This window comes from Chlorocebus sabaeus, chromosome 21 (genome assembly GCF_047675955.1).
Source record: "Chlorocebus sabaeus isolate Y175 chromosome 21, mChlSab1.0.hap1, whole genome shotgun sequence".
In the NCBI taxonomy this organism is placed as follows: Eukaryota; Metazoa; Chordata; class Mammalia; order Primates; family Cercopithecidae; genus Chlorocebus; species Chlorocebus sabaeus.
Window position 1 is genome coordinate 26744634 of NC_132924.1, and position 25699 is coordinate 26770332.

The 25699-nt window shown below is 36.3% G+C and overlaps 1 protein-coding gene across 2 annotated transcripts in view; it reads left to right on the forward strand.

Moving 5' to 3' along the window:
• Window positions 1–25699, forward strand: part of DPY19L1 (dpy-19 like C-mannosyltransferase 1) — a 111591-nt gene that overhangs the window by 37187 nt on the left and 48705 nt on the right. For both annotated transcript variants that reach the window (XM_073008970.1, XM_073008969.1), the window contains exon 7: window positions 10189–10246. In XM_073008970.1, coding sequence (XP_072865071.1) covers window positions 10189–10246 — 58 coding nt within the window. The remainder of the gene's footprint in view (window positions 1–10188; window positions 10247–25699) is intronic.

The window sequence follows — 25699 nt, forward strand, 5'->3', positions numbered from 1 at the left end:
TCTGCTTTTGCGATTACACATTTCCCCAGCTCCTCATCCTCTAGGTAAGATGACTGTAACTCCATACCTTCGCATGATCTGGTAGTTTGTAGTTGGTAATTTCAGTATGGAAAGTTTCTCTTTTTTTTGGAAGGTTTTTCTTTAATGGTTTTCAAGCCAAGGTTAAAATATACTGTATTATTTCTTTTGGTGGTGACTACGAACATCTATTTTAATGTTATCTGGAACATTTTTATGATTTGTTCCTTATAAGTATTTTTTAGCAAGTATCAAGAGGTCTCCAAATAAGTTAATTGAACAACTTTCTTTCTATTAATGTGTCCTACAATGGGTATGTTACTTATTAGTATGTTTTTAAACTGAATTTTCACTGCTTTGTATATACATACATATCTTTGGGCATTATTCAACTTTTTCTAATCAAGTACATCAGTGGTCCCTTGCCCCATCTGTCTACCCGACCCCACTGATCCCTTTGTCTAGGGAAAGCCGCTTTCAGATCTTTGAAACCTCAGCAATTCTAATACGTAAAACCGTGGTCCGCAGTTACATTATTATGACTGTAAAAATATTGCTTACTGCTGAATTAAGTAGTATAAATAATTGTTTATTTGGTAACTTAAAATTTTTCCTGTGGTTAATTATTGCTAATATTTTGTTTTCCTTGGTGTTCTGTATGCTGATTAATTCCTCTCCAGATCTACAATGAACTGTAAAGACTTATTTTATACTTTGTCAAATGTATAAAATCCATTATTTCATTTCTCCCACTCCTATCCCCTGGGGCCTCTCTCCTGGAGCTTCTGTCTCTGGTTCCATCCTAGACCCATCCTTCCCTGGGCTTCCGTATAGCGATTCCCTGGGAGTTTTGTTCGCCACCATCCTGAGAATTCCCCTTTCCTGTCTTGCTTTGGATTCATTGTGTTTTGGACCCCAAGTTGATCTCTTTCTGGTCTGTTTCATCCTTTTGAGGATCATATCGTCAGGTAATTTCCAAGAGAGTCACAGAGATAATTTTAAAATACATTTGTTTGGCATGTTTGAATATTTCCTTTTTTATTTTTATACTTAATTACTGGTTTGCCTGGTTGTTGATTTTAATTTTTCCTCAGACTTTTAAAGGCTTTTTTCGACTGTCTTCTAAGATGGTGTGTAGCTTTTCAAAAGTCTGTTGCTGTTCTACCGTTAGTTCCTTTTGTGTGTGGCTAGTTTTTTTCCTCTGGCAGCTTTTGGGTTCATCTTTCTCTCTTTAGTCCCCTAAAAGGTCATGATGTGGCAGAAATTATTTCATCCTTCTTATCGCATACTTTGTGTGCTCTATCTATCTGGGCACTTTCTTCACTTTGGAGGAAAACTTTTTTTAGTATTATTTCCATAGTGACTTTCTTATCTCCATTTTTTTTCCTGTTTTCTTGAAAGTTATTGATTGGATATTGGACTTCTTGAAGTCGAATTTTCTCAGGGTCTTTCTCCCTTATTTTATTTTTACATTTTATTGTCATTTCTGTTAGATTTCCAACTTCAAGAATCTTGAGTTTGAAAATTTCTCTAATTGTTGCATTGTCTTTGTTACCTCTTGGTCCCCCTTCAATTTGTATTAGTTTCTATTTTTCACATTGGAAGCTCCCATCCCCACAGCCTGGTGATTCCTAGCTTGACATTTGTATCTAAGAATGAGGAGCTGGTTAGAAGGTTGCAAAGTGGATGGGTCTTAACTGACTAGTGGCTTTTATTACAGCATGATCAGATTGGAAACTGCTTTGTTTGGGGAGACCCAGGCTCCTTTCATCTTGTTGCTTTTTCATCTACCAGCCTCAGCTGCCTCTGCCTGTGGCCGGAGTCCAGGAGGCATATCTGATTCTTCACCTCAGTGCAGAAGTGACACCCAGTGCCAGTGACTCCTCCTCCCCCTCACCCCCGCTCATATGCAGATGCTTATGCATGAGGGAGGGCTGAGCACACACTCACTGAGGCAGGGTCAGTGTTCCCTTTTCCTCACTTCCATCCCCTCTCTGGCAATGAGGTCACTTTTTGAAGAGAAAAATGATCTTTTTCATGAACTTCTCTACATTTAATGAGGGCTGCCCAGAGTCCCTGGGTCCCCTCTGATCTGTTCCTGATCTCCTCCCCCTTTTTTGAATATTTACCCTTGTCTCTACCCAGTTCTCCATTGTTTCTGAATTTTTGTGAGAAAAGCCTGGACATCCTTTTGTAGACATAAGTAGTCAGCAGAAAATGCCTTTTCTTCCACATAAGGAACCAGCTAGTCAGAGGACAATACCTTCATCTTCCGATTTTCTGTTCTCTGTTATCTTCTTTGGTTATTGGAGGTTCAGAGTTTTTCTTTGATACCTGAGAAATTTTTTTAAGCTGCTTTTTTTCTAGATGTGTTCCAGAAGCCCTGAGGGCCTGGAAGATTAGTCTGTATGTCAAAGCCCTTTTTAATTTTGCTTGATGTTCCCCTTTACATCTGAAGTGAGCAGTCATCATTAACACAGTTAATCTTCCTACTGTCTCTTCCCGTGATCCAACCAAGTTACCTGTGAAGTGCTCAGTATTCTTAGGCTCTGTAGCAGAATGGAAGAACATTTTGTATTAATTTTCTACTCTTCCACTGCCCTCCACCTGTTTTAAGGAAAAGTTGAATTTCTTAAATTTCATGCCAGTTTTGCCTCCATTGTTTTGCATATTTTCTTATTCTTTATTTTCAAAAAATCAAGCATTTACTGCTTATACAGGCTGGATTTTTGGCTAAAAACGCATCTTAAATAGACTGTGAATTCTACCATCTCAAACTTTTCCAGCTACACTTTTTTTTTTTTTTTTTTTTGAGACAGAGTCTCACTCTGTCTCCCAGGCTGGAGTGCTGCGGCACGATCTCAGCAAGCTCCGCCTCCCGGGTTCACGCCATTCTCCTGCCTCAGCCTCCTGAGTAGCTGGGACTACAGGTGCCTGCCACCACGCCCGGCCATTTTTTTTTTTCTTGTATTTTTAGTAGAGATGGGGTTTCACTGTGTTAGCCGGAATGATCTCAATCTTCTGACCTTGTGATCCACCTGCCTTGGCCTCCCAAAGTCCTGGGATTATAGGCGTGAGCCACCGTGCCTGGCCTTTTTTTTTGTTTTTTGAATGTACTATTAACTTGGCCTGCTAACGTATCTTTAATCAAACCTATTTGGTCTAACAGTTGTGTATGAATATTTAAAAGATAAGTATTTTTATTTAGTATGCATAAATTGATGAAGGTTATTGGCTGGCAATATTGGCATCTTTTCTCCAAACCCTTCCCCTTTTTATGTGTTCACTGTCTCAGCAAATGACTCTTCTGTCTACTCTAATGCCCAGTCTGACCTCTCAGAGATAGCCATGACTTTCCTCTTTCCTCTGTAATCCAAGGAGTCACAAAATCCTATTATTATTGTCCTGCTTCAGAATATCTCTGGCGTCCTTCCACTTCTGTGCCAGCCCATCACCCTGGGATGACTCTGCATCAGCTCATGGGGCTCTGCTCCCCACTGGTCTTGCTCCCATGCTGCTCTGCACTCTTGTCAGTGTGGTCTTATCATTTAAGGAACTCTGATGAGGACAGCGCAGCTGGAGAACAGTGTGAGAGCAGGAGGAAGAATAGTGAAAGGAGTCGAGGTGTATGCAGGGGCCAGATCCTGCGAGGCATTTTTTACATGTTTTGGTGTTTGGGTTTGACCTTGTGGGCAGTGGGATGCCACACAGCAGAAGGGCTGTGTGGATGGAGTGGAATTGGGTCTATTCATTGTTAAAGACAACACACTCTGCAGCGTAGAGGGAGCAGGCTTTGGGTGGGGGGTGTCGGAGGCTGTAGCAGCCCAGGGGAAGAGGATGGGAGCCTGGGCTGGTATGGCGGTGGTGGGGTGGAGGGAAATGGACAGACTCTGGGATACTAGGACACAGAATTGTTGGGGAGGCTCCGGGGGAAGCATTTGTTCAGAGGAGAGTGATATTTCCAGGCAAGAGAAGGAGGAAGCCTCTGGGAAGAGGCTGTGGGTGTCGGATAGGTAGTTGTTCACCATGGAATGAAGGGCCTGGAGCACACAGTGGAGAGGTCTGCATAGGAGTTGAGGAGTGTGGTGGTTGGGTCAGGGCAGAGGCTCACCTGAACACATGGCCCTGCCTGGTATTGGGGCCAGTACCGAGAGCAACAATGACATGAGGTGTGGTGTGTTTGGCTCCAAGCTTTCAGAAAAGGAATGCCAGCAGTCTTTTGATTGAGTAGTTCTGTTTTCAGATACCCTTTCACTGTCTTTCATGGACAAGGCTTGGTACTAGGCACCATGGGTGAATTGAGTTCACAATCTAATAAATAAATAACTTCTGTTAGAACTGGCAGATAGAGAGTTAAAGGCATTAATGACTTGCTTGAAACAGACTGGAAAGGACCAAGCTGAGAACTTTTCTCATCCTTCCTAATTCTTATCCTCATTCCTCATCTTTCCTTTTTCTTTCCTTAGTAACCAGTGAATCCCCCCTCTCCTGCCACCGTGAGTATAGGGGAAGGTTCTCAGCTCTGAACCAGGCCTGCTTAGCATTTCTTCATTGGGCTAGGAAGGTGCCCAAGCCTTCAATCTCCAACTTAAGATTGGAAATTATCTTAATTTGGTTATTTCCAAATTTTTCTCCATTTTCTCTTTCTTAAGCATTTATACAACAATAAGAAAGCTTACTCGTAAGAGTTATTTAATATAGTTTTGAATTAACCGATTGCTTTTTTCTCTTCAAAAGTTTAACTTTGGATGGTTCATCATTTTTGTAAATAGAGATAAAAATCTCAATGATTAATAAAATCTATCAAAACTTAATAATTGATTTAAATCTATACAACTGTGGTAGGTAGGAAAGGAGAGAATTATAAAATTCTTAAATTTTAGAACTGGAAAGTATTTTAAGGTTGTTTTTAGCTTTTTTTTAAATTATCCCCTCATTTTATATCTGAGAAAAATCAAGGTTTAGGTGTATAAGTAAATGTGGTAAATGTTTAGCAAGCTTAGAATGTTTTAAAATTTGCACAATAGGAGCTTTCATATTTTCTGACAGTAATATTGCAGAAGAGACTTTTTTTTTTTTTTTTTTTTTTTTTTTTTTTTTTTTTTTTTTAACCACTAGGGAATGCTAAAATATCAACTGATCGACTATAGTGGGAAAAAAAAAATTTAATTTTAGGTATTCTGATTGCTGCGTTTTTTCTGTTTAGCAAAATAAAAGGACTTACATAGTAGCCTCTATAGATTGGGGTAACAGGGTGGACATCGAGAACACTATTTTAGATTTGTTTCAAGTCACATCATTTCACAGTGATTCTAACTCAGAACATCCTTGGAGATAAACAAATGTTATTCTCCTCTTCTAGCTTTGCAGTTCCCCAAAGTGTACTAGAAAAAAATCTGCCTCTTTTGTTAGTTAAGCAAAGCTGAGCCCATATTCATGGAAGATATTGGACCATAACCTGTATTTTAGTAATTTGGTGAAAAAGGAATGTTGTCACAGTGGCTCTGCTCTCAGGAAATTGTCCAACCTCAGAACCTCCCAGGTTGTATGGCAACTGAGTGAGGGTATGTGACTTCTTAGGCAAACCTCATCCTGAGATTTGGTCAGGGAATTGGATTTGTGAGTCTTTTGTTCTTTCTCTACCTTTATTCTGCCATTTAGAAAATTAAAGTTATTAAATTTCCATTTTGATTCCTCGTTGTTCCAGGGAATTTTTAAAAGGAAATTTTATATTAAATTCCCCAAGTGTCATTTAAAAAAAAACTTACCTTTCTTGTGTTTTAGGTTGTTTTAGATTCTAATCAGAGAATGAAGTACCTTTGCAACTAGATGTTCCAGTGACGTAGAAAATGATGTGTAATCTCCGTATAGTCACAACACTGAGCTTGTTGATTATCTCCTTCAAATCCCTAGTATGTTTTGTTTAGCTTACTTGACCTGTCAGATTATGAAAGAATTAAAGTTTTCCTCTGTGATCAGATTTTGTCATGTTCTCTTTGTATTTCTAGAAGTTTTAACTTTTGGTATTTAACTCTTACATTGGTTGTCCAAAAAAATTTTTATTATTTTTTGAGACAGTTTCACTCTGTCATCCAGGCTGGAGTGCCGTGGAGCAATCTCAGCTTATTGTATCCTCCACGTTCCCGGTTCAAACGATTCTTGACTCTCAGCCTCCTGAGTAGCTGGGACTACAGTTGTGTGCCACCACACAGCTAATGTTTTCTGTTTGTTTGTGTGTTTGTTTGTTTGTATTTTCGTAGAGACAGTGTTTCATCATGTTGGGCAGGCTGGTCTGGAACTCCTGGCCTCAAGTGATCCACCCACCTTGGTCTCCCAAAGTGCTGAGATTACAGGCATGAGCCACCGTGCCTGGCCCCAAACATTTTTATTTAAAGGAATGCAATTTGAATTGAGTAAATGGAAAGAGATATACTGTTTAACTGAATGACTGTCATATAAATGACCGTCCTTCCCAACCCAAATTATATATAAATTTAATGTCATTCTGATCAGAAGCCTGATATTTTTTTCTTGGGTAGGGGAACAGGGTTGGGAGACTAGTTCAGACGTTATATGTAAGAATAAGTTGGTAAGATTTACCTAAAAAATCTTAAAAGAGTAGTTGGGGGTGGGGAGCTTTTTAAAATCATGCGTTAAAATTACCATAATGCTACAGTAATAAAAATAGTGTGATACAAAAAAATACAGAATTAAGTCAGTTGAATGAAATAGAAGAGAGTCTAGCATTGTAAGAAATTAATATAAGATAAAGGCTGAATTTCATTCACTGGTAAAAGGGATGTTTACTTGATAAATTATTTTAATATAATTGGCTATTTCAAAGAGAACAAAATTAGGGTGAAAGAGCTAAGTGGAAAATACAATTAATAATATTAGAAGAAATTTTAGGAGACGATAGTTTTGAGGTGTGGAAGACCTTCAGAGACAAGACAGGAAGTGCAGAAGAAATAAAGGAAAATATCAACATATTTAAATATGTAAAAGTTTAAAAATTCTTTCTGATAGCATACACCACAAATGTATCAGAATACTTTGTCACACATGTGTGTTAACTTAAAATAATAAAAAATATCAGAATCTAAAGAGCATTAATTCAAGCACAAAGTGTGAGGGTGGACCACTCAGGAACACCAACTCCAAAGGAATGAAGTCAGCCTTTGGAATCAGGGAAGTTTAGGTTTCATTTATATAGGCAGAGACAGAAATTTTTAGCAGGAATACAACATTATTCATACAGGTGGCACATAGTCACAGCAGTTTGATGGGTTATAGGTGGTATTTCTTTTGGGGAAGGGTACATTTAACTTTTTTTTTTTTTTTTTAACAGAAAGTATAATAATGATGGATTTTCTATAGTCTGATCTAAGCAAAGTAAAGCAACACAGGGAAAGTTAATCTATAACAGGTTATTAACTACGAAGGCAGGCTCACACCTGTAGTCTCAGCTACTCTGGAGGCTGAGGCAGGAGGATTGCTGAATCCCATGAGTTTGAGGCTGCAGTGACCAACGATTGTGCCACTCTACCCTAGCTTGGATGACAGAGTGAGACCTGGTCTCTGGAAAAAAAAAAAAAAAAAAGGAAGTTTTGGTGCCTGGCATTGTTTAATTCTCTAGTCATTGTACTGAACAAGAAAAATGAGAAAGCAAGTTAATCTATAATCTAAGAACGGAAGTTGTAACCATGTGTGACTCTCACAGTCACATCTCCCTCAAGGCTTAAAGTGGTTGTTTTTTTGGACAGCTTTTAAATGTTATTTTCACATTTGACAGTCAAAGATTTGATAACCTTAATTTTTAAGTAGGGAAATAGACAGTCTAATAGAAAAATAGTCAAGAATGTAAATAAGCAGTTCACGGAAGAGAAAATGCATGTTGCAAAACAAAGTACTAAAATGATGCTCCATACAAGTAAGCAGTGTGAAAAGGGTTTTCACCTATCTAAGGACAAAAGTTGAAAAGCACATGAGGTGTTCCACGAGGGGTGGAGAAACGACCTCCTGCATCCTCTGTGACGAGGGTGCGGACTGCTGCAGTGCTTCCGGGCACAGCTCACATCCTTTGACTCACGTGTCTCACAGTTAGGTCCCTCCTGCCGAAACAAACACGCCAGTATTTACATGTACGAGGAAGTTTGACCTTTTTTTATTATAGCAAGAAATTGAAAAATGTTTCTATGTCCAGTAATATGGAATGAGCTAAATAAATATATTTGTATTATACAGTATTTGCCATCTATAAAAATAATCCCTCTAAGGTTATTACATATATTGATTAGGAATAATCTTTATGCTAGAATAATTAGAAAAGGAACAAATTTCAGATATTAATATGATCACATAGAAAATATATGTTTGTGTGGTTAGAGAGAGAGATTTGGAAGAATAGACATGTACTAAAATGTTCTTAGGTGAATAGGATTGGGAGAGGGCAGCAAGAGAAAAATCACGTTTTTCCCTATAAACTTCTATGATTTTTTGTCTTGTTAGAGTAAGTTCAAAACATTAAAATGTATTTATTTGTTTTTTAAATGCTTAACTCTGTCTTAACCTTTCTAATGTCTAATCACTTGTGATGAAGCCTGGGCCTAGCCTGTGTGCTTCTCTTTTGAAGAAGATGTGGTGCACCTTTCAGGAGAGAACCCTGGCCTTTACTTCCTGGTCTGTACTGCTTTCTAAGCTCCTCTATCTGATGCTCTTATTTCAGTGATCCGTCACTTCAGCCACTTTCTGGCCAATGTTCTCAGTTTCTTTGCTTCTTTATATTTCATTTGTACTTTCTAGGCTGATAATCAGTAGGCAAAAATCACACAGTCTTATGATTAGTGACCCTATAGATGTGTGTTCTGCAGCCTCAATTGTTCCCTTAAGATATCCCAGCAGCACTTGTTTTCCCCAGTTACCCCTTTCCTGAAATGTGAGTGGTATTTCAGACATTTGTCTTTCCTCAAACCTTTAATGCTGCCGTTGTTTCTCTCTAGCAGCAAGTGGCTGTGTCTTCTGCTCTGTGGAGAACATGGAAACTCCACAAAGTACTTGCCACTGAATATGCAATCTTCCTCCTCTTTTGCCAAGGCAAACAGGCCACCTGTGCTGGGTCCCAGCCCTACCTGTCTCCTTCTGGATACTCCCTACGTGAATTATCCCTGCTGGCCATTGCATCTCTTCCTCTTTTCCTCATTCATACATCACAAGAGTAAATACAGGGCCTTTGATGCCTATACCATCTGGTTCTTTGTATGCTCTCTGACCTCTATGTGGTATACCTATACTTAAAGAAAAAGAAGGAAGAATATTTGGGTAGAATAATGAGAAAGCAGCATGAGCTAAAACGAGTAAGAAGACCTCAAGAGTAAAGATGCAGAACATGATGAAATAAACCTAAACCTTATGTCCCCTACCCAGACTTCGGGTACAGTAGGGAACATATTTCACTCTTAGCTGAGCAAATGAAGGTTAATTGTTAGAACTATCAGATTATACCATTTTATTTTTTTACCTAGAGTTATAATCCTGATTGTCATACTTTGATATTTGTGTTCTATTCCAGTTTTTGAAAACAAATGAAACATAAAACTTTATCTATAAACTGGTGTTCTGTATTCTGCAGAAAAGTAGCTTGGGGATGGGATTTGGGAAATATGAAATTAAATATTTAATGTGTGGAAGTGCCTTGTGAATTTCTAGGAGCAAGTAGGCAGTGTGGGGTTTTCCATTCTCATGACCATGGATCCCTTTCCTTGCACATCTTTCTCACCCTTTTTCCTAACGTATGTCATTTGTCCCAAGGAAAGCAGTTTGAGAAATGTTGAAGGACGTAAATATGAGGTACTAAAGAAAATAAACAGAAAAATCAGGTTGCATGATGTACAGTAATATGACTAGAAAGAATTTTTTATTCCCTTTCAGTTTGTGTGCTTTTCTGAGTCTATACATTTTGAAGTTAGCAAATGATTTTTTAAAAATGAAAAAATATTATTTTGACTAATGAAACTTTGGAGGAAATAAACTATTTTGTAAATAAGCATAGGAGAGTTCTAGTATGACTAAAATCTTTTATAATACCAGAGGTTATGATCTTATGTGTTTTAAGGTTTTTCTTAGGATTGACCTGAATTTTTGTTATTTGAGTTATGTTTTCTTCTTTTTCAGTGGCAGCCGATTAGGAGGCCTGGTTACAGTGTTGTGCTTCTTTTTCAATCATGGAGAGGTAGGTAATCAAAAACTGTTCTCAGAATTACTCCTGGCAATGCAGTTTTCTTCTTTAAATTTAATCTATAATGGCATTCTTTAAATGTTTGATATTATTTTGATTCAAAATTTAAACACTAGCATTCATTTAAGTTAACTTTTCATGACCATTATACTTCTTATGTGATATAAGGCTTAGTAATTTGATGAAATAGTGGGTCTGTATCAACTGTACCAATTCTTTTTTTTTTTTTTTTTGAGACAGAGTTTCTTTTTGTTGCCCAGTCAGGAGTGCAGTGGTAGATCATAGCTCACTGCAGCCTCAAACTCCTGGGGTCAGGTGATCCTCCTGCCTCAGAATCAGCTTCCAGAGTAGGTGGGACTACAGGAGCTCATCACCACACTCTTAAAATTTTTTAAAAATTTTTTATAGAGATGCAATCTTTCTTTGTTGCCCAGGCTGGTCTCTAATTCCTGGCCTCAAGCAGTCCTCCTGCCTTGGTCTCCCAAAGTGTTGGGATTACAGGTGTAAGCCACCTCACCTACCCTCAAGTATCAATTGTTTGTATAATTTTAAAACTATGAAAGCTAATGTTTTAGTTATAATAGAAGTAGGCGGTAATCGATACCACTTTCTTTTGTAGGGATAACTTTTTGTTGCAGGAGCTACACAGTATATTCTTATTTTAATGTATTAACATTTGATACTCTTTTAAGTACTTTTTGCAAAATATTTGAGTGTTTAAGGGCTTTCTAAAGAGAACAGTATTGTAAAAAATATAGACTCTGGATCCAGGTTGCCTGGGTTCAAATCCTAACTGCTATTTAGTGGCTCTGTGACTTGAGCAAGTCATTTAATCTCTCTTTGCCTTAGTTTCCTCTTTGTAAATGAGCATAATGATGTTACCCACCTCGTAGGATTATTGCAGAGACTAAGTAAATTCATATGTGTAAATACCTAGAACAATGTTTGGCACATGGTAGCTGCTATGTAATTGTTAGCTTGTGTTATTACTGTTATTGACTAATTAGCTTAGTTTAAATTCTAATATAAATTCAGAGTGTCACGTTTCTAGATTAATCATAGTTGTAAATGAATTTCTAATACATCTCTGTGTAGATTTCTTTCATGATAAATTTTTGTATGAGGGAGAAAAGAATAAAGGTCAGCTTGCTTTGTGTGAAGTGACTTTGTCCTTCCATGCATTTTATACACTCAGTGCCTGCTGTATTTGAATATACATGTTTTAACATGTGCTATAAGAGTAATCATCTCCAAACATAATGCAGAGTCAATGCTGGACTTCTTTTAGTCAGCGAGTTACTAATGGATACTTAGCTAATACGTTCTTAGTATTTAGAATCACAGAAATGTAAAGCTAGAGTATTTGACAACTGGTTGCAACATGACATCAGTTAATTGGTATAGTATGTGTTTCAAAAAAAAAAGTTTTGGTTTTTCCTGACTCTGGATCCTGCACATTGTAATAGTGTGGGCCATGAAGCACTTTGAACCACAGATTCTGTGAGAATGACCTAAGAAATGGGGAAATAACCTTTTAATAATGGAAGAAAGAAGCATTGTGTGTTAACAATGAGGTGTCAGAGGAGAGGTTATTCAAAATTTTGGAACCAGGAAGACCACTGTATGTAAAGCGCAAAGGTCTATCGTGCTACCCTCAGTGTATACCATGGTTTTTAATTCTTGGTCTTATGTTTTCTTATAATTTTGAATCTCATGTGGCTTGAACAACATTCCTTACAAAGTTTTCTTAAATTTTAACAATGGGATTCAGACTATTCAGTTGGCTTTTCAGGCTGATGAATTGTCTTTTTGATACTTTTCAGCTACTTGGTATAGCTGAAAAGCATGCTTAGACATCACTTTTTTAGGAAAAGGTAAACTGAATATCATTAGAATTAGAATTTCAGTTTTACTGAAATAAGTAGATAATTTTACTTACATGTAAAATTACTTGTGAAAATACAGGTAATGTCATTAAAATTGAGAACATAAACTGCAGTTTTGGGTAAAATATTGGTGAAAACTCAACATATTTTGGTTTTAGGTAATGAGATTTTCAGACCCTATTTTTTTCTGATTTTTAAGCATATACTTTTTCTATGGACAGAAATATTTATTCTGGTAGTACCTATTTATGTATTTAGTGAGCTTTTATAGAGCATTGCTCTCTGGAAATGCTAGTGGGTTACTAATTGGTACCTTACTTTCTTAGGAGAGTTACTTTGGTCACATGAGTGACTGGTTTATATTGCAAAAAATAGTTCTGAATTGTTACTTGCATTTAAGTTCTATTTCCATTATTTAGTTTGCTCTGTACTAGATGCTAAGATAGCATAGGTATACTTTTTTAAAATTTTCTTTTTCCTCTTGTGGTTTTATAAGGGAAACATTTTGCCTGAACAAAGCAGTTATAAAATGTGTAGCATGAATAGCTTAATCGACTATTAAATAAATAATTTAAAACACATTTAAAACCTTCAAATCTGAAACTTGTAAAATGCAACAAAAGGTCTTATAATAATGATCAGTAATGTTGAGGTTATACATTTTATATTAAAAACCGTGCAGATACTTTCATTGATCAAGCTTCTTTAGTAAATTTCATTCTGTTGCAACTGAGAATTTTTGCAAAGAAGAAAGCTAGCAATTTCATTTTGCCTTTAAAATGTTTTCTTTTACAGTATGCACACAACATGTGTTGATGGTGCAAGGTTTTGGCCTGCTGATTGGAAAGCACGTGAATGTGTATTAAGGAAAACCTGAATACAGTATTTTTCTCCAATTATTTGATTGTTAGAAATTCTTTTTTTGTGAAATAGGATTGTTTAGCTTTTTCATAAGATTAAAAAAATTATTGTGAAGCATGATTGATGCTGTTTCATGTAAAACATGTTCACATATATAAAGATGTACACATATGAAGAGGAAATTCCTTACTTTGTATTTTTTAAAAATAAATACTTTTTAAAAAAGTAATTCAAAGTAAATGAAAGGATTGCCCCCAAAAGTACTTCAAAGTAGATGAATGCATTGCCTCCAAAAGTAATTGAAAGTGAATGAAAGGATTGCTTTGAGGTTCATCTCTAGTTAAATCATTTTTATGGCCTACAACATATTTCTGACCCGTATTTCTTAAATATTTTTGCACGGAACTGAGACTAAACTATAAACATACATGTTCCTAATTACTCATTGACATAGTTATGCCATTTATATAAGATTTGGAAAAGAATTCTTAGAACACTTTGAAAACAGTCTCATTAATCCTTATTCTTATATGGTAGATATATAGTAGGTATCCCAATATCATAAAAATGGAAGCACTGAAACATTAAGTGATTGACTCAAGGTTACCCAGCGGGGAGATGATTTTATTTATTTGTATTTTAAAAAATTATTTGTTTTAACTTACAAATAATTGTAGATATTAATGGGGTACAATGTGATGTTTCGATTTATGTATACATTGTAGAAAGAGTCAGTCAAGCAAGTTAACGTATCTATTCCCTCACCAAGTTAGCATTTTTTGAGGTGAGGATGCTAAAAATCTCTTAGCAATTTCAAAATATGCAATACATTAACTGTAGTCACCAAGTGGAGCAGTAGGTCATTAAAACTTACTCCTCCTGCCCAACTAAAACTTCATATCCTTGGATCATATCCCCATAACCCCTCTCTCCCCTGAGCCTCTGGTAACTACTTTTCTGTTCTCTGTTTCTGTGAGAATGACTTTTAGATTCCATGTATAATTGATATCATACAGTATTTGACTTCCTGTGCTTGGTTTATTTCACTGAGCATAGTATCTTTCAGTTCCATTCATAGTGTCTCAAATGACATAATTTCCTTCTTTTTTTAAGGTTCTGTCACATTCCATTGTGTATGTATAGCACATTTTCCTGATTCATTAATCTCTTTATGGAAACTTAGGGTTGCTTGGCTATTGTGAATAATGCTGAAATGAACATGGGAGTGCAGATATCTCTGATGTACTGATTTCAGTTCCTTTGGATATGTACTCTGAAGTGGGATTGCCAATTCTATTTTTAGTGTTTTTGAGGAAACTTACATGGTTTTCTAAAATGGCTGTATGAATTTACATTCCTACCAATAGTGTGCAAGAGTTCCCTTTTTTCCACATCCTCTCCAACACTTATCATTTGTCTTTTTTGATAATAGCCATTCTAACAGGTGTAGGTTGATATCTCATTTTGGTTTTAATATGAATTTCCCCTATGATTTGAGAAGCTGAGCATTTTTTTCCTATATCTGCTGGCCATTTGTATCTTTCCTTTTGAGAAATGACTTCAGATTCTTTGCCCGTTTTAAAAATGGAGTTGTTTTCTTGCTGTTATTTGAGTACCTTATATATTTTGAATATTGGCCCCTTATCAGAGGCATCGTTTGCAGTTATTTTCTCCCAGTCCTCGGGTTGACTCTACACTCTGTTCATTATTTCCTTTGTTGTGCAGAAGCATTTTAGTTTGACGCAATCCTATGTGGCTATTTTTGCCTTCCTTGCCGGTGCTTTTGCAGTCTTATCCAAGAAATCATTGCCCAGATCAATATTGTGCATCTTTTTGCAGAGAGAGGATTACAAGTTTCCTGATTCCCCATTAATCTCTCCAAACACGAAACTCTTCGGTAGGGGAGTAACATTTCAAAGAAGACATCACTCTAATTTATCTTTTACAAATGAATGGTGCAGAGACCTTTTCTTGCCAATTTGTGGACCTCTTATTTCATTTTTCTTTCATTCTTTCTTCCCTTCTTTCCAGTGTTGGTAAGGTTTTGGCCTGCTGTACACCAGATACTTTTTGATGCTTGAGATGTATAAGTAAAACAAAGACTCCTATCCTTGTGGATAATCATGTGAATGATGTGGGATAATCTTCTGCCTTAAAGCAGGAGAATAACTGGCTTATTTGGGCAGTAGCAAGGAGGAGCAGAGAGTGATAGCAGATAAGGTTAGGCAGTTAATAATTGGAGGTAGGATAGAGTGCGAGCAGATTTCTGTAGGTCATTGTAGGGTCTATTTTGAGTGGATGGAATGCCTCTAGAGGATGATGACTAGTAGAATGACATGATTTAAATTATGTTTTACATGAATTTAGGAAACTGTGTAAGTACAAGATGTATAATTTTATAAAGGCTATTCACTGGTATGTCTATGGATTTATGAACTTATTATATTAAACTTACAGTAACTTCAGAAGTTCAATAAAAACAGAGTGTGTTAATCTTAGCAGCATATCTGCTGATGTAAATTTGAAAAGCAGTCTACAATAGAAAAGTGGCCTACAACATCTTTTATGACCTTGCCCCAGCTGGATTTCTGGTTTTGTCTCACATCACTCTTCAGGCTATTTTTGTTTGTTTTGCTGCAGCCCTATTGGCCCTTCTTTCTCCAGTTCCTGGAAAGGACTATTCCTTTCCTTCCTCAGGGCCTTTGCACACGCTGTTTCCTATGCTTTGTATACACCTCTGCCCCCCTCATCTTGACCTGTGCCTAATTAACTCCTAGTCATCCTTCACAATTGGGCATTTCAGTTTGCATCTCAATGGTGTTCTTAATTTCTTCCTGCAGATCTGGATTTCCATCTGACATAGTTTCTCTTTAGTTTTAATAATTTTATTTAGCATTGTGATAAAGATCTCCCAAGAAGTCCCTTAGTTTTTGTCTGTCTAAAAATGTTATCTTGCCTTCATTTTTTGAAGTATATGTTTGCTGATTAAGAATTATAGGTTGACAGCTTTACCTTTCAGCACTTTAAAGATGCCATTCCATTATCTTCTGGTTTCCACTGTTTTATAAGAAGTCCGCTATAATTCTCACTGTTGTTCCTCTGAATATAATGTGTCTTCTCTGTTGTTCAAAGATTTTCATTATGTGTTTGGATTTTATTGGTTTGATGGTGGTAAACCTAGATGTGTTTTGTTCATTAAACACTTTTGTGGGTTTTTATTTTTAATCAGTTTTGGAAAATTTCTGGCCAAGATCTTCTTTTTAAATACTTTATTTTCCCCATTCTTTCTCTCTTCTCCTTGGGGGATTCTAATTACATGTATGTTCAACTTTTAAAAAATACTATCTCACAGATTTTTGACACTGTTCCTTTTTTCCCATTTTTTTTCCTCTCTATTCCTCCCTTTGGATATTTTCTCTTACCATGTCTAGGAGTTGACGGATGCTTTATTCTGATGCATGCAGTCTGCTATTATCACTATCTGGTAAATTCCATCCCTTCCTTCCTTCCTTCCTCCCTCCCTTTCTTCCTTCCTTCCCTCCCTCTCTTCTTCCCTCTCTTCCTCCCTTCTTGCCTGCCTTCCCTACTTCCCTCTCTCCTTCCCTTTCTTTCTTTGTTCCTTCTTAGAATTTCCATTTTTTCCCTAGAGCCTCCATTTTTCTGTTGAAATTTCCTACCTCTTCATCTCACTAATATTTTTCTATACATTTTAAAATCTAATTATTGTAGTTATTTTAAAGTCTGTCTTCTAATGCCAACACCTACGTTTTCTGGGAATTTAACTCCATTGACTGTTTTTTTCTCTTAATAATGGGTCATATTTTCCTGCTACTTTGCGTGTCTCATAGCTTTTTATTTTATGCAAGACAATTTCTGTAAAAGAATGATAAAAGTTGAACTAGATAATCATTTTTGCTTCAGTTTCCCTAAAAAGGGAACATCTTCTTTTGTGTCAAGCACCTAGTAAGAGAGACTGAGAATTTGGATCCCATATGAAGCCCTGCCAAGCAAGGCAGTAGTATAGTTTTAATTTGTTTTAGTTTACTTCCAGTTTCAAATGAACTACAGCGGTCTCTTTTTTCTTTTCTTTTTTTTTTTTTTAACATTTTTTTTAAATTATACTTTAAGTTCTAGGGTACATGTGCACAACGTGCAGGTTTGTTACATATGTATACTTGTGCCATGTTGGTGTGCTGCACCCATCAACTCGTCAGCACCCATCAACTCGTCATTTATATCAGGTATAACTCCCAATGCCATCCCTCCCCTCTATCCCCTCCCCATAATAGGCCCCAGTGTGTGATGTTCCCCTTCCAGAGTCCAAGTGATCTCATTGATCAATTCCCACCTATGAGTGAGAACATTTGGTGTTTGGTTTTCTGTTCTTGTGATAGTTTGCTGAGAATGATGGTTTCCAGCTGCATCCATGTCCCTACAAAGGACACGAACTCATTCTTTTTTATGGCTGCATAGTATTCCATGGTGTATATGTGCCACATTTTCTTAATCCAATCTGTCACTGATAGACATTTGGGTTGGTTCCAAGTCTTTGCTATTGTGAATAGTGCCGCAGTAAACATACGTATGCATGTGTCTTTATAGCAGCACGATTTATAATCCTTTGGGTATATACCCAGTAATGGGATGGCTGGGTCATATGGTATTTCTAGTTCTAGATCCTTGAGGAATCACCATACTGTTTTCCACAATGGTTGAACCAGTTTACAATCCCACCTCCATCTCCAGCTTTCCAGGTGCTCAACTCAGGGGACGATTCCTTTGATCTTACCACTCTTTAAACTGGGAAGGGGTTAGTTTTCAGCTTTTTAGTTAATTTTAATTCATCTCCAGATTCAGCCATGGCAAGGCCCTGGAACCTAAGCGCTGTGTGTGAGATTGTGATCTCACTGGGTTCTGACTCTCCCCAACTCCTTTATCTGCCAGATTCACGTGTGTGTATGTCTATGTGTGTCCCAGGTTGAGGGAGGGGTGGCTGTCACAACAAATACTCATTTTTGTGTTTGTACCTTTTTCAGATTCTTGTTTATGTTGTTAGAAGTTGTTTGGTTCCAGCAAAGACTCTCTGCCTATGGCAGATCCGTACCTAAATTATGCAATTGTTCCCAGGTGTGACGGTAGCGCCAACAGCTGTTCTATATCTTCACTTGGGCTATGTCTAGTTCCACTGTAAATCTTGTACTAAAAAGGCAGTACAAGAAAAGTCCATTTTTCTCTACTGTTTTTTCTCCAGCTTTTTATTTTGAACAAATTGAAACTTACAGAAATGCTCTAGATTCACTTTCATTTACCAGTTTTAATATTTTGACACATTTGCTGTCTCTGTTATACAAATACCGACAGACATTTTTCTAATCCATTTGAAAATGAGCTGCAGATATGATATCTCACCCCTAAATACTTCAGAATATATTGCCTAAAAGCAAGACATTCTCCTACATAATCATAGTACTGTTATCATACTTGAGAAATTTAACACTAATAATTATACAATAATATCTTAATACAGCCCGTATTCTCATTTTCATAGTTTATTCCCATAAATTCTTTGATGCTTTTATTTTGGATCCAGAATCTGATTAAGGATCGTACATTGCATTTAGTTGTTATTTTACTTAGAAAAGTTTATCTCAAACGGTTTCTCTTTTTTTTCATGGCATTAACATTTTTGAGGAGTCTAATTTTGTAGAGGTCTGACAATTTGGATTTGTCTGATTGTTTCCTCATTAATAGATTCAGATTAGACTTTTATTTTATTTTATTTTATTTTGAGACAGGGTCTCACTCTGTTGCCCAGACTGGGTGCAGTGGCACAATTTTGGCTCACTGTAGTCTCTGCCTGCCAGGTTCAAGCGATTCTCATGCCTCAGCCTCCCGAGTAGCTGGGATTACAGGTGTGTGCCACCTCACCTGGCTAATTTTTATACTTTTTTTAGAGACAGGGTTTCACCATGTTGACCAGGCTGGTCTTGAACTCCTGGCCTCAAGTAATCTGCCTGCCTCAGCCTCCCAAGGTGTTGGGATTACAGGCGTGAGCCACCACACCCAGCCAGATTAGACATTTTAATGAAGAATGTGGCACATATGATGTGTCCTTTTCTTTGCATTACCTCTGGAGGCATGCAAAACCAATTTGTCCCATTATTGAATTTACTAAGTTAAATCACATGGTTAAGGTGGTATTTGTCATATGTCTCTATTATAAAAATGCCCTTTTTCCTTTTAATTAATAGCTGAAATGTGGGATGATACTTTGAGACACCTGAGTATCCTCTTCTCCCATAACATTTACCAACTGATTATGCATCCACTGATGATCCTTGCCTGAATTAGTTATTACATTAGCCATTGCAAATTGTAATTTTCTAATTCTGCCATTTCATCTACATTTAATGGTGTTCTATAAAGATAAATCCCTTCTCCTGCCATTTTCTTTTATTATATATGCATAGGGTTTTTTTTTTATTCAATGTTTTATAATCATCGCAATTCTTTTTGATGCTCCCATTGTCACAAATTTGTCTGGTAGTAGTCTCCCCACCTTTTAATGATATATAATTTTCGTACATTTACATTTGCGTATTTTAATTGTTCAGTGGATCTTTACATATGTATACAATCTTGTATCCAGGAACTAGATCAATGTATAGACTATTTCCAGCCCCCAACTAGGCTCACCTCTGTTCCTGTCCAATCTGTATCCCTCCCCATCCTTCAAAACAGGTAGCCACTCTTCTGTCTCTATCACTATTGATTAGTTTTGCCTATTTGGAGGTTTCATATGAGTGGAATCATACTTTCTTATGCCTCACGTCTTTCTCTCAACAGATGTCTGTGATATGTATCCACATTGTTTTCCAAAGTACTTGTACCAGTTTTCATTCCCATTGGCAATGTACAAGAATTCCAGTTTCTTCTGTCAATACATCTGTGTCAGTGCTTGGCATTGGCAGTCCTCTTAATTATAGTCATTCGGATGAGTGAGATGGTACCTTATAGTGGGTTTAGTTTGCGTTTTCCTGATGAGTAATGACATTGAGCACCTTTTAATATGGCTTATCATATTTAGATATTCTCTTTTGTTTAATACCTATCTAAGTCTTTACCCATTAAAAAATACTTGGGTTATTTTAATCATATATGGGAACTCTTTGTCTGCAAGTATATATATGTTCTGCAAGTCGCTTCTCACCACTTATGACCTGTCTTTTCATCTTTTGGGTTTTGTGATTTTTATCTTTGTGTACATGATCTTTTGGGGGTTTGTTGATGAAGAAATTCTTAATTTTCATGAAGTTCCATTTATCAATCTCTTATGTTTAGTCCTTTTTGTGTCTGATTAAAAAAATCTTTGCCTACTGTAGGTCATAAAGATTTTCTCATATTGTCTTTTAGAAGCTTGAAGAAAATACAAGGGAAAACCTTGGTGTAGCTTTCACATTTTGGTTTGTAATCTGTCTAGAATCTTGTATACAGTATGAAAGAGGTTCCAGATTCCTTCCTCCCCTACCCCACCCCAAATAGGATGCCCAGTTAACTTAGTACCTTTTTGTTAAAAAGAAAATTTTTCCCTGATGAATTGTAGTGGGCCTTGTGTCATAAATAAAATGACTATATCGTTTTGGATTTATTTTTACATCTCCATTATGTGCTATTAGTCTGTTTATCTTCAAGCCAGTATCACACTGCCTTAAATATTGTAGCTTTATAAGTTTGATATCTGATAGTGAAGATCTCCAACCTTGTTCTTCGTCAATATTGCCATAGCTATTCCAGGTCCTTTGTGTTTCCATACAAATTTTAGAATCAGTTTGTCACTACTTTCCTCTCTTTCAACACATATACAACCTGCTGGTTAATCTCTAGATTAATCTAGAATGGACATTCCTGAATATACTAAATCTTCCAATCCATAAACATAGGTTTATATTCGTCTCCTTTAATTCCTTTCAGCAATGTTTTATGGTTTGCACATATTTTATTAATCTCTAGATATTTTATGATTTTGGCACTATTTTCTGCCCTTTTAATATATCTCATTGGTGTCTGAACACTTCCTTTCAAATACAAAAAGGTTCCAGAAACAAATTATTCTGTAATACACACAAAATTGTTTCAGAGTTACTGCACTAATGTCATTACCAATAACAAACCTGCCAAGTATGGTTCAGTATTTCTCTAGTTATTTTTCTCCTATGAGTATATTCTACTAAGGAGGTGTAGTCAGAATATAAAAGTTAAACAATTCAGAAGCAACCTGAATTGTTTTTATTTCTCCATGTTGTATTATCATTTTGATAGTGCAATTTGAATCTTTTGTTTCTGTTTCTACTTATATTGCCTTTATATCTTGGCTAATGCTTTCATTTTGTAGTCAGAATTTTGGTTATGTTGATAATCTTGAGCAGTGTAGTTTATAACCACATGATAAAGGTGGTAGAGGTGACATTGATAACATCTTGCCAGATATATTTTCTATTTTAGATGAGTAAGCAATGGTCAAGTTCAAGTCTTTGCAACAATGGATGGAGACATGGAGGTGTACTCACTGGTTTTTCAACAAAGTTGACTGCTTTCACAGAGGTTTTTTGTAAATTTAGGATAGGATATAATGATACCTTAGATTTTCAGAGACAAAAAGATCAGTGTTTTCTGTCATACAACCAGCTGAAATTCTTTATAAAGATAGTACAGTTTAAAATAGCATTTACATATCACTGACACATTAAACTCTATGTGAGCCAAAATTGTAAGTTCAGATTGAAATATGTAACTGGTTAATCGAGCAGCTTATCAGTACAGGCTGTGCATAATCTGAAAATCTGAAGTCTGAAATATTCCAAAAGTCTAAAACTTTTTGAGTGCCAACATGACTCTCAAAGGAAATTCTCATTGGAGCATTTCAGATTTTGTGTTTTTTTTTTTGGATTAGAGATGCTCAACCAGTAATTAAAATGCAAATATTCCTAAATTTGAAAAACTGAAATCCAAAACACTTCTGGTCCCAGCATTTTGAATAAGAAATACTCAATCCATGTATGGTACAAAAATAGACCAAAACTCCAAGAAAGCAACCAGACTTACTTATTATCAAGATACAGCACCCTGAGATTCTTAAAGCCTGCTCCAAACTAAAAGTCTTCCTAGATAATAGGACTGCCCTAAGTAGCATCAAACAGATGATGTTCAAGCCATGTCTTTTAAACCTAGCATTTTTATGGTTCTATGTGGATAGCAGGATTCTTAACAACTATAACATTCTCTGAAGAAAGGTAGCATAACCTTCATAGTGCCAGCAATCTTTTAAGGAAGCACTCATATAGTGTTTGAAGCATTATTATAATTAATATTAAGCAATATAAAGCAATAGTATAGTCAATAAAGAAAAGCAGCAGTCAGAGGTGGGTAATTTGTTTTAAACCTAAACATTATAGTAGCAAGTTAGGATTGATCCAGCAAATAGTAACTCTAGTAAAAACTCTTGGAATAAATCTTAAACATGATGTGTTTGATACTAATACTAACCACAATTTATGACTCACTAGTCAGTTGTTCTTCTATTTATTTTGAAGTTATGAAGATAAATCAATTAGATTATGCTGTATTTCCAATATTGTAAGTTAATAGATTGAAAATAGAGATTGGAAAATTAACCTGTTTTTGAGATTCCTTAGTTATTGATTCTTGAGTGAATGATTAAAAATTATTAAGCAGAAAATAAAAGCCTGTTGTTAATATCTACACAGTATTATGTTGCAATATAATCAGTGTTATGAAATGTGTGCTAAAAATTATATACTAGATGATTGCAGTTTATGCAATTAAGATTTTTATTGAATTTATTTTCACAGTAAGTGAATTTCTTGTACTTAAAGATAACATACATTTGTATAACCCTTTTTTGAAGCAGTTCACATGTATATTTCCTTTAATTCTCAAATTTCAAAATAATGCGTTTAAAAAGCGTTGACATTTTAAACTGTCACACTATTTTTATTTTACATTTAAAATTAGAGATAAAGAAAAAATATTTACTTGTTGAAACGTAAGGCATGACTAAATCAAATCTCTTCACTATTTTCAAATTATATAGGATCATCTGAAATGGCAATTATGTTTGTACCAGATCTAGTGAAGCACATTATGTTATTGGAGAAACAATAGAAAGCACTTTCATAGACATTTGATTTCATGCACTCAGAATTTTGGAGGGAGAAGACCTTGCCCTTCATTACAGTCCTGTAATTGGGTTTTCTTGTCCCTACTTTCAGAGGATGTAATTCAGTTTTGGTGAACTGAGTGACTTTAGCTGTTAAATGAGACAAATTTCTGAGAGAGGATAATGTCATTGAATGTGGGTAACAAATGTGGGGGAAACGTCTGTATGAAGAAAATTCTTAAACTGCACATTGCATAGTTTGAATACTTGCTTGTTTGAATACTTGTTTTTGTACAGAGACTGATGGCTTTACAAATTTTGATCATACAGGCATACTTCAGAGATATGCAGGTTTAGGACCAGACTGGGGCAATAAAGTGAATACCATAATAAATCAAGTCATACAAACTTTTTGGTTTTCCAGTGCATATAAAAGTTATGTTTACACTGTACTGTAGTCTGTTAAGTGTGAAATAGCATTATGTCTAAAAAACAATGTACATACTGTAATTTAAAAATAAGTTGCTAATTCCAGCACTTTGGGAGGCTGAGACAGGCGGATCGCCTGAGGCCAGGAGTTCAAGACCAGCCTGGTCAACATGGTAAAACCCTTTCTGTATTAAAAATACAAAAAAAATTAGCCGAGTGTGGTGGAGCGTGCCTGTAGTCCCAGCTATTCAGGAGGCTGAGGCGGGAGAATCGCTTGAACCCCGGAGGCGGAGGCTGCAGTGAGCCGAAATTGCACAACTGCACTCCAGCCTGGGCGGCAGAATGAAACTCTGTCTCAAATGAACAAACAAACAAACTGCCAATGATCATCTGAACCTTCAGCAAGTTGTTCAAATGGAGGGTCTTGCCTTGACGTTGACGGCTGCTGACAGATGGGTTGCTGAGGATTGGGATAGCTGTGGCAATTTCTTAAAATAAGATAACAATGAAATTTGCTGTGTTGATTGATTCTTTCTTTCACGGAAGATTCCTCTGTAGCATGTGATGCTGTTTGATAGCATTTTACTCACAGTAGAACTTTCAAAATTGGAGTCAGTCCTCTCAAACCCTGCCACTGCTTTAGCAACTAAGTTTATGTCGTATTCTAAATCCTTTGTTGTAGTTTCAACAGTGTTTAAAGTATCTTCACCAGTAGTAGATCCCATTTCAAGAAACCACTCTTCTTTGCTCATTTAAGAAGCAACTCCTTATCCTTTAAGTTTTATCATGATATTACAGCAGTTCAGTCACATCTTCAGGCTCCACTTCTAGTTATCTTGCCATTTCTACCACATCTGCAGTTACTTCCTCCACTGAAGTCTTGAGCCCATCTAAGTCTCCCATGAGGGTTGAAATAAACTTCTGCCAAAGTCCTATTAATGATGATATTTTGACCTCCTCCCGTGAATCAGAATGATTTTCATGGTATCTGAAATAGTTAATCCATTCTGGATTTAAATTTCATTTTCCCAGACTCATCAGAGGAATCACTATGGCAACTAGAGCCTTATGAAACATACCTCTTAAATAATAAGACCTGAAAGTTGAAATGACTCCTTGCTTCATGGGCTGCAGAATAGATGCTGTGTTAGCAGGCATGAAACCAACATTAATCACTTCATCCGTCTCCACCCGAGCACTTGTGTAACCAAGTGCATTGTCAATGAGCAATAATATTTTGAAAAGAATCTTTTTTCTGAGCAGTAGGTCTCAAGAATGAGCTTAAAATATCCAGTCAATCATGCTAAAACAGATGTGCTGTCATCTAGGCTTGTTGCTCCATTTGTAGATCACGTGCAAAGTAGATTTAGTGTAATTCTTACGGGTCCTAGGATTTTTAGAATGGTCAATGAATATTGGCTTCAAGTTAGTCACTGGTTGCGTTAGGTCCTAACAAGAGAGTCAACCTGTCCTTTGATATTTTGAAGCCAGCCATTGACTCCTCTCTGACTAGGAAAGTCCTAGATGACATCTTCTTCCAGTAGGAGGCTTTTTCATCTGCACTGAAAATCTGTTGTTTAGTGCAGCCACCTGCCTCAGTTATGTTAATTAGATCTTCTGGATAACTTGTAACTTCTACATCAGCATTGCTGTTTTACCTTGTACTTTTATCTTATGGAGATGGCTTCTTTGAAACCTCATGAACCAACCTTTGCTAGTTCAGACTTTTCTTCTGCAGCTTCCTCACCTCTCTCAGCCTTCATAGAATTGAAGAGAGTTAGGGTTTTGTTCTGGATTAGACTTTGACTTAAGGAAATGTGGCTGGTTTGATCTTCCATCCAGAACATTAAAACTGTCTGCATATCAGCAATAAGGTTGTTTCACTTTTAATTTCCATCAATAATTTTTCTGTTGCATTCCAGACTGTTAGGCATAAGAGGCCTAGCTTTTGGCCTTTCTCAGATTTTGACGTGCCTTCTTCACTAAGTTCAATCCTTTCTAGCCTTTGACTTAAAGTGAGAGATGAACAACTCTTTCTATTAATTGAACACACAGAGGCCCTTGTAGGCTTATTAGTTTTCCTAATTTTAATAT